The sequence below is a fragment of the Nicotiana attenuata genome, unplaced genomic scaffold (assembly GCF_001879085.1).
Source record: "Nicotiana attenuata strain UT unplaced genomic scaffold, NIATTr2, whole genome shotgun sequence".
NCBI lineage: Eukaryota > Viridiplantae > Streptophyta > Magnoliopsida > Solanales > Solanaceae > Nicotiana > Nicotiana attenuata.
Genome location: NW_017672875.1, coordinates 1 through 10,329, shown reverse-complemented (window position 1 = coordinate 10,329; position 10,329 = coordinate 1). Strand labels below are relative to the sequence as shown.

General features: G+C 36.5%; 1 protein-coding gene across 1 annotated transcript; it reads left to right on the top strand.

Annotated features, from left to right (window-relative positions):
* The first annotated feature begins 1,009 nt into the window (after window positions 1-1,009).
* Window positions 1,010-2,825, top strand: LOC109214789 (protein NUCLEAR FUSION DEFECTIVE 4-like). Its single transcript, XM_019378739.1, has one exon. The coding sequence runs from the start codon at window positions 1,080-1,082 to the stop codon at window positions 2,823-2,825; it is 1,746 nt and encodes a 581-aa protein (XP_019234284.1). The 5' UTR covers window positions 1,010-1,079.
* Window positions 2,826-10,329: the final 7,504 nt, after the last annotated feature.

The window sequence follows — 10,329 nt, the reverse complement described above, 5'->3', positions numbered from 1 at the left end:
GGATTAGCTATGAAGTTTATGCTAGTCTGTCGTATTTAGTCCATAGCTATCATAATTTTATGATAATTTATCGCTAATCTGTCATTAAATAGGATTACTGATGAACTTTTGATGTTTAGTAACAGAATATGTCCGTTGTTAACTTTTCTTTTAAAAAAAATGTGGCCTTCCTCAAAGAAAGTTGGCATTTACAATTTTTTTAATTATGCCTAAATCTTTATACACTACAAAAAAAAAAAAAAAAAAAAAAAAAAAAGAATTTGCTACAAAATTGATGTTGTCGAAATAGTACATAGCTAACATAATTTTATAATAATCCATCGCTAATCCACCGACCACCGTCAAATAGGATTAGCAATGAAGTTTTGCTATTTAGCGATAAAATTTGTCTGTTTTAATTTTTTCATGAAATTTACGCTAGTATATCTCTAAATAGCTCATAGCAAACATAATTTTGTGATAATCCATCCCTAATTCGTCGTTAAATATAATTAGCAATGAATTTTTGCTATTTTGCGATAGAATTTGTCCTTCGCGTTTTTTTTTTTTTTTTTTTTGGGGTAGTGATAACTATCTGTGGGCTTCCTCCAAATAAATCAATTGCTTTTACACTTTTCTGAATTAATCTCATACTCATACTTATTAGGAATTTCTTTTAAAAGTCAACTTATAGAGGAAATTGCTTATACTTTTCTGAATTAATCTCATACCTATTAGGAATTCTTTTTAAAAGTCAACTTATAGAGGAAAAAGGAATTTTACTCAATGAATAACTAATGCTCCTGGGAAATCTAACGTATATATCATGACCTCGGGTTTATGCTTATCATGATTTATACTGTATTTTATCCAAATTAAAATCTTATTCCAAGACTCCATAAACTCAAAAACTCCTTCAACTTTATCCTTCAAATCATATATCAATTCAAAAACACTTCAAATTTATTCTCACAAGTCTAACCAACTTCCACTCATAATGCTTATTATAAGTTATCCTTAGTAGAATAAAACCCCATAAATCAGTCCTTTATATTTACTCAAAGCTCCATCCGTTTAATTTTATCACTAGAAAATTAAGTATGGCTGATTCAATGGTAAAAAATCCTAGTTTTGGATTATGCAGTTTCACTTTGCAATTCCTACGTGGACGTTGGTTTATGATGTTTGCTTCATTCTTGATTATGGCTGGAGCAGGCGCGACGTATTTGTTCGGCGTATATTCCAAAGTTATAAAATCGACTCTTGGATATGATCAATCCACCCTTAATCTTCTTGGTACATGTAAAGATTTGGGTGCTAATGTTGGTGTTCTTTCTGGACTTTTAGCCGAGGTAATGCCAACTTGGTTCGTTCTTTTAGTTGGATCAGTGATGAATTTTGCTGGCTATTTTCTTATTTGGCTAGCCGTGACCAAAAAAATTGCAACACCAAAAGTATGGCAAATGTGTATTTACGTATGTATTGGTGCTAATTCTCAGAATTTTGCTAATACAGGTTCACTTGTTACATGTGTTAAAAATTTCCCAGACAGTAGAGGAATGATGTTAGGTTTAATGAAGGGTTTTGTAGGGTTAAGTGGTGCAATTTTCACACAACTTTATCTTGCTATTTATGGCAATGATTCTAAGTCTTTAATTCTTCTCATTGGTTGGCTTCCTGCTTTACTTTCTATTCTTTTCATCTTTAACATTAGGGAGATGAAAAGTTCTAGACATCCCAATGAAGTTAGAGTCTTTTACCAAAATCTTGTTATCTCAATTTCCTTGGCTTTGTTATTAATGGGGTTGACAATTTCACAAAAATATCTTAAATTTTCACACAATGCTTATGTTGCATGTGCCACTATTGTTTGTGTGGTACTTTTCTTGCCATGTATTATTGCAATAAGGGAGGAGTTTTATACTTGGAAATTGAAGAAGAAAGAAATAATGCAAACCCCTACTAGGATTATTGTTGAAAAACCACCTTTGCCAGTGTCAGAAATTGTGGAGTTGGATGATTTTTCTATGGCAAAAAAACAAGAAAAGAATGAAGTTGGATGCTTTAGTAATGTTTGCAATAAGCCAAAAAGAGGTGAGGATTATACTATACTACAAGCCCTTTTGAGTGTGGACATGTTAATTCTATTTGTGGTTACATTTTGTGGACTAGGGTGCAGTTTAACAGCAGTGGACAATTTGGGACAAATTGGTGAGTCCTTAGATTATCCATCTCATACAATTAGCACATTTGTGTCCTTAGTGAGCATATGGAACTATTTTGGTAGGGTTTTCTCTGGATTCGTTTCTGAAAAACTTCTCTTGAAATGGAAAGTCCCACGTACGCTGATGATGACCTTTGCTCTACTCTTACCGAGCATTGGTGACCTCCTCATCGCCTTCCCTTTTCCCGGTTCAGTTTATGTGGCATCGTTGCTAATTGGCTTCTCTTTTGGTATCCAATTGACGCTTCTTTTCATTATAATATCGGAGCTGTTTGGATTGAAGTATTACTCAACGTTATTCAATTGTGGACAATTGGCTAGTCCTATTGGATCATATGTATTGAATGTGAAAATTGTGGGCAAACTTTATGATAAGGAGGCATTGAAGCAATTAGCAAGTAAAGGTATGACAAGATCAATGGTGAAAGAATTGGTTTGCATTGGAAAACAATGTTATAGGAATTCTTTTATCATACTTGCTTGTGTGAATGCATTTGGAGCTCTTGTTTCTTTGATTTTGGTATGGAGGACTAAGGATTACTATAAGACTGATATTTACAAAAGATTTAGAGATGAAATGGAAGCAAACGAAAAGGAGATGAAGATGGTTGCTCATAAATGAGTAATTTTTTCAAAGTTGAAGGGTCTGTCTTGTGAAATTCAAGAATTAGTTATAGTTTGAAATTTACTCTGAGAAACGTATTTATCATTTTAGTTTTTTTTTTTTTTTTTCAAATGGATTGGTGAAACTTGTTTTTGTTTGATTTCTAATGGTAGAATTGTGAAGGTGTATAATTCTACAATATCCGAGTTCTTGAATCCCACTGCCAATGTTCATTTACATTTAATTTAGCATCCTTTAAATTTGTTTTTCTTACGTTCTACTTTGCAATTTTATTACTACAATTTTTTTGGATTTAGTTTAACACTTTTTTTTAGTTCTTGCTAGACTTTAATTTGTACCAGTGTTTGAGAAAAACTTTTTCAAAACTTTTACATGGAATCAATATACAAACACTAGAATACTACAATATTTGGCAGCACTGTATTCAAGCAATTTCTCACTATTTTATACATATATCTTTAATTGAGGGCTTATTAAAAAAAGAGGATATTTCAATTTACAGTATTAGCTCTAAAGTTATATAGACTTTACAAATTGAGCATTTAAATTGGTTGGTTTAAGAGAAATTGTGTTTTTGGATAAATTTATTTTGTGGAAAAAACTGGTTTTGGATTTTTTTTTGTTTTTTTGTTTCTGGAAATATATCACAATAGATGATGTCTCTTTCACTTTAACAACATGACTCGTCAATACATTACTTAATTTTGAATGGTTGAATATCGATATAAAGATTCATTTACCACTGAAAGAACTCTCTTTGGTTTTTTCCTCAGATGTATACATTTTATGAGTTTTAACTATCACCATCATTGCTCTTATCCTAATATCAGTAATTTGTCAATTTTTTATCACTCATCTGTAAAAGGAAAATATTTTACACTGACAAATTTTAACCTCTCCGTTTCGAAGTACTGACAAAAATGGACAAATAAGGAAAATTAAACAAAAATTCAAATGAGTTGGAAAAAAGAAGAAGCTGTTATAAAATACTTGATTATGGTGGATGTCCATAACTCCTAAGGGAGTAACACTCACTACTCTTCTCCATTAACCTCCCACTACTTCTTACCATTATGGATGTAACTCACACACCTCTACATAGAAGAAATAAGATTCTCTCCTCTCTTCCTCTCTACATTCTTGTCTATCTTCTTGTTTTATGTATTACTTTGAACTAAGTTTCGTAACAGAAGCTACTTATTACTAAAGGTGGCCTTTTTTTCCAATTGGTATTTGTTATTTACTTTGAGGACGATTAATCTTGATTTGCATTAGAAAAATTCATTTTAAAAATACAACGGTACGATTTCATTGTCATACCTAGACCTAAGATTAGGATAAAGCGTGATACTCGATTTAATTACTCATAGAAATATTATCAACATCTACCAGGGTGTAGAACGATTAATTACTAATGGGAACAACAGAAGTTAAATTCTACTCCTTGTAGGAGTCTATCTAACCACGTCACTTTCGAATTAAGGCTACTTAGGAGCATAGCTATCTCTTTAATTTAGGCTATTTAGCAGGCAAATTCTCATATTTTGATTGGATCTTAATATACAAGTAGGATTCTGCCAAATATGGGTGACGGATTTTGGCGTGAAATTCAATATAATACATTAATTTTCAAAAAGAAACTATACATATTCTGAAATTATATATAAGCCTCAATTCTGATATATATATATATATATATATATATATATATATATATATATATATATATATATATATATATATATATATATATATATATATATATANCGAAAACAACCAGCTGATGGTGAAGAGATGGTGGCCCAGTATAGGGTTAATGTTGAGTTAGCCGAGGCCCGCCTGAAGTCACTATTGAGTACGTGAAGCGGTTATCTCAAAGGGAGACCCTCAAAGATATCCATGCCCGAGGTTTCGACCTGTTAGCCCAAATTGAAGAGGCGAAAATGCTCGAGTTCGAGGTCAAGAAGCTGGCTGAACCCGAGGGTGAAGAAGACTTTGAGGTCTCCGACGATGGATAAGACCCCGACGACTCTGGTGACGAGGCGGGTTCTGGTGGAGATAAGGTGTAGGTGCCTTAGGAATTTTTGTCTTTTTTTGCATTTTATACACTTATTTGTTGAGGCCGTTTTCATTGGCCTTTACAAAGACTTTCTAAATGTATATATAAATTTTTTTTTCCTTTTGGAAATTCTCAAGTCTATTACCTTTAGCATCCTTTTTATAATTGCAAAGATGCCTTAGCACGGAATAAAACATAGTAATAGGTTATTTTTCGGAGGTCCGAACAAGACTTGTTCTCGATACAAGTTTTGTTTTAAACTTGTGGGGGCTCGAAATGACTGGAAGCTTTCCCCAAAATGCTTGTTTAGATGTTTTTATACTATAATTTTGCCGAGGGTAACCTTTGAACATGTTTGGAATTTTGAAGGCCTTATGTTTTGATTATGGGATTCGGACATCTCCGAGCCGTTGGTGGTCACTACCTAATAGGTTTTGTGCCTCCGGGTTTCGATAACTTGAGCCATCTGAACTTATCAAGGACGATAGTCCCCGAATGGGGGTAGCCCTTTGGGCTCGGATAGGGGTGGCCCTTCGGCTTGATAGTTATCGAGTAGGAATAGCCCTCAGGCTTGATACTTTTAAGAAGCAAAAAATGTTTGTTAGCAAGGTAGAAACCTTCTTTCATTTTTGTGCGTAATGTACAAGGTTGTATAAAAGCTCGTATTGCGGCCGGTGTGACCTACGCGGGTACGGTTCATTTGATCGTTTGGCCCTTACAATGAATCCTAACTACCGAGTCGAGACTGATCGAGCACAGAGTTTCCTTCCTTGCTAAAAATCATGACCCGAGGGTGATGGCCCCTAGTATTCGAGGTCGATATTTGAGAGGGCTCAGATACTGTTGATATGACCATCGACTCTGATTCAAAACAGGTCTTCGATTCTAAGTTCGCACGATCCACTGTTGCCTCGTTAAAAACCTTGCCAGAAAACCCATTTAGGATAAAATCGGCTCAAGGAAAAAAGAGTGCAACGAGTGCTTTCAGCCTAACAACTACATCATCCTTTGGCTATTGCCTGCAAGTGTTAGTCCAATTCTCAATATATATATATATATATATATATATATATATATATAAGAATAATGTGAAAACACATAAATAATGAAGAATTTTTTGACGTGTCATATAAAATGAGACAAATATAGTTAGAGTTTCATCCCCCAAATTTGTAATAACATTAACAACATTGTGCACGGGTAATACCGAGCTCATGGTACACCCCGGCTTCCGATATGATAAATCGAGCTAAAGATATAAGGACAAGGAATCGAAATCGAGTCAAGGGTTTCATTGAGTCAGAGTCCGGGGGCGTGACGCCCACCCTCAAGAATATCAGGTCCATGATCCGGGATCGGTCTAAATCCCAAAAGACCTCGAAGAATGTTGTCAAGCAACCAAACACGACCGACAGAAGGCCGTGATATCCGCGACCGCCCGAATATTATGGTGCGGATCTCGTTGATTCAATACAGCGGATGAGGAAAATCCAGCAAGCTTAGACAAGATAGAAAGTAAGGAAGACAGACACGCATCAATAGAGAATCGATAATTAGTTAAACAGAAGATTTCTTACCTTTTATAGAATTGTACTTAGGATAAAACTCCCCTACTATATATAAAGGGGAGTCTGATTATTCATAAGGATCATTGTAACACGCATATCAAAGCATTATACTATTATTTCCCTACAATCCAAAGTTCTTGCGTTGTCGATCAGTGTTTCATTATTATAAGCCCAGGATCGAAGACGAATACCTCATTGAGGCTGCCCTCGAGTCCAGAATCATCCTCCCCCCTTATTTTTCAAGCGATTTGATAATTTATTATATCTTTTATCTATTTATTCTAGCAATCTTTGTCGTTTGTATTGAATAAATCCACGTATTCTTAAAACCACTTACAAATTTAATTATTATTCAATTTTGAGGGTAAACAGTTTGGCGCCCACCGTGGGACTAAGGATAATAGTGGCAATTTGATACAAATTTTCATAACACACCATATTTTACACTTGTTCTTTGAAGTGTCTTTTATTTCAGGTCATAATTTGAAATGCCGAACTCCCAATCTGCCTCTCTAAACTTGGATGCTAAGTCCGGCCTCCATGGAGAGAACAACAATATGGTACCCAGTAATGAGGTGCTCCCTACTGATCCCAACGGAGTTCCGGGTGCAGACCCGATCGACGCCAACTCACATGTGGCCATCAATGCGAATTTGCCTACCGATCCTGAAAACATCGTCCGCGGGGGAGTCCTATCGGTACCCTAAAATACACGCGACGGTGAAGGAGATGGGATCAACTTGCGGGTGATCTTCAAAATGATACAAGCTCAACAGGCAGCGATAACTCAATTGCAAAACCCAAATCGTGCTCCCGGTAGAGTTGAACCCGAACCATCCTGGAAAAACACTCGCAGAAATGAACCGGCCACAAATAGGCCAAGTGAAGCTGAGTCCGGGAGCAACCCTGAGATACGCTCGAGGAATTGATAAAATGGGTAGAAACGGGAGAAAAGAAAATCGAAGCTAACGACAAAAAGGTGGAGACCTACAACTCCAGGGTCGACCAAATCCCAAAAGCACCACCGATACTGAAAGGCCTAGATTCCAAAAGGTTTGTTCAAAAACCTTTCCCTCCGAGCGCAGCTCCAAAGCCAATCCCAAAGAAGTTCCGCATGCCCGAAATTCCTAAGTACAACGGAACAACTGACCCAAATGAATATGTGACCTCCTACACGTATGCATTGGTTCTTGTTTGTATTACGTGTCATGACATTCAGCACTCGCATTTCATTGGCTTCTATGCTACTTCTTGCACTGCTTACCTACTACCCTGGTGTTATTTGTTGATGGAGTGCTGTGCCCGAGGGGCTGACTTATGTGCTGACTTGCACTATCTATTTCGCATTCATTTGCTTAACTGTTGAAAAAGACATTTTCAAAAGAGGTTTTAACTGAGCCCAGATAGTTTTCTAAAGGATTTCACGGTTTTACTGTTTTCTCAAAGGGTAGCACTGTTCTATATAGCATGATGGAGTGCCTTTCGTGATTTCTTGCTGCTCAGTTATTATTTACCTTTATTACTCACTGAGTTGGAGTACTCACTTTACTCCCTGCACCTCGCGTGCAGATGCAGGTATTGGTTACCCGGTAGCGGGTTTGAGCTGGTTGAGGATTTGCTATTGTAGCTGAGCAAGGTGACCGCCGGCGTTCGCGGCACCGGACTTCGTCTTTTGATTCTAAACTTTATTCTGTATATTATTGACCCTGTGGTCGTGTTCAGACTTCCTTAGATGCTCGTGACTTGTGACACCCCGGTCGGACTGTGTTGGGTCGTATATATATCGATTGTTATTATCATTAAGTTGTATTTATCTAATCATTTATGTTTAAAAAATTTTGAAAGAGGCGTTGGTGTTCTGTTGGCTGGCCTTGTCTTCACGAGAGGCGCCATCACGACCGGGTTGGGAATTGGGTCGTGACAAAGATCATGAGAGCCAAGTTGAAGAACCTTTATTGGATGTTTTGAAGTTGCCAAGGAAGTTGCCATCTTCAACGGTTGAAGTTCAAGAACTAAATGAAGTTCAAGAACAGGTTAATGAACCAGTTCCAAACCAAATTGAACAACAACCAAATCCAGCACAAGGTGAACAGGTTGTACAAGTACCTCTTAGAAGGTCTACACGAGAACGTCATGTACCAACTAGATTAAATTTATTGGTACAAGATGATGTATCAAATGAGGTTGATCATAATGATGATGACCCTAAGACATATGAAGAGGCTATACAAAGTTTTGATGATGAGAAGTGGCAAAAGGCCATGGTCCGAAATGGAATCCATGAAGGAAAATAAAGTATGGACTTTAGTTGAACCTTCAAAGGATATAAAACCTATAGGTTGTAAATGGGTTTTTAAGAAAAAGATTGGAGCAGACGGAAAGGTGGAGACCTACAAAGCCCGTCTTGTTGCCAAGGGATATCGTCAGAAAGAAGGAGTCGACTATGACGAGACTTTCTCTCCCGTGGCAATGCTCAAATCTATTCGGATTTTGCTTGCTATAGCAACATAGTATGATTATGAAATATGGCAAATGGATGTGAAAACAGCTTTCCTTAATGGTGAGCTAGAAGAGGATGTGTACATGACACAACCTGAAGGTTTCACATATTCATCTGATCATAATAAAATTTGTAAGCTACAAAGATCCATTTATGTGCTAAAGCAAGCTTCTCGAAGTTGGAATATTCGCTTTAACAAGACAATTGAAAAGTTCAATTTTGTTAGATGCGAAGAAGAACCTTGTGTGTACAAAAAGGTTAGTGGGAGCACAATTATATTCTTAGTGTTGTATGTTGATGATATATTGCTCATAGGGAATGACATACCGGCATTGGAGAGTACCAAGATTTGGCTATCTGAACAGTTCTCCATGAAAGACTTGGGAGAAGCAGCTTATATATTAGGAATAAAGATCTATAGAGATAGATCTAGGAAGCTGCTTGGACTTTCCCAGTCTTTGTACATTGATACCATCTTAAAAAGGTATAATATGGATAATTCCAAAAGAGGCTATCTACCGATAGGCACTGGAATTACTCTCAGTAGGGAGGATTGTCCTAAAACACCTGAAGAGAGAGAACGCATGAGTAGGATCCCATACGCTAGTGCAGTGGGAGCTATCATGTATACCATGANAGCAAATCCATTTTTGCTTATGTATTACCTTAAATGGTGGTGCAGTGAGTTGGAAAAGTTCCAAACAAGCTAACAGTAGCTGATTCAGTGGCTGAAGCAGAATATATAGCAGCTAGTGAAGCTGCTAAGGAAGCTGTATGGATGAAAAAGTTCTTAACTGAACTTGGTGTGGTTCCTTCAATAGAAGGTGCGGTTCCACTGTTGTGTGACAATAGTGGAGCCATTGCTCAAGCAAAAGAACCAAGATCACACCAAAAGTCCAAACACGTTCTACGAAGGTATCACTTGATCAGAGAGATCATTGAACGTGGAGACGTCGAGATTCAAAAGGTTGATGGAAAAGAAAATGTTGCAGACCCATTCACTAAAGCTCTTGGCGCAAAGGAGTTTGACAAGCACAAGTGGAAATTGGGAATGAAATACCAGAGCGATTAGCTCTAGTGCAAGTGGGAGATTGTTAGGGATATAGTAGATATGCCCTAGATCCAATCTCATATTTGATGATTTGAACATATTTTTGTGAACGTTATTTGATATAAAAGTATATGGCATTCTTTTATCATAGTCATTATTAATTGTTTGATTAATTTGATAAGGTCCTTGATTAAATTTTGAGATTTTTCATCGTGATAGAGATCATGATAATGAGAGCAAAGTCTCTTACAATTTAATTTAAATTTGTTCTTGATCGTAGGATTATTAATTTGGACATTCGTAATCCGGTTAGATCAATATTT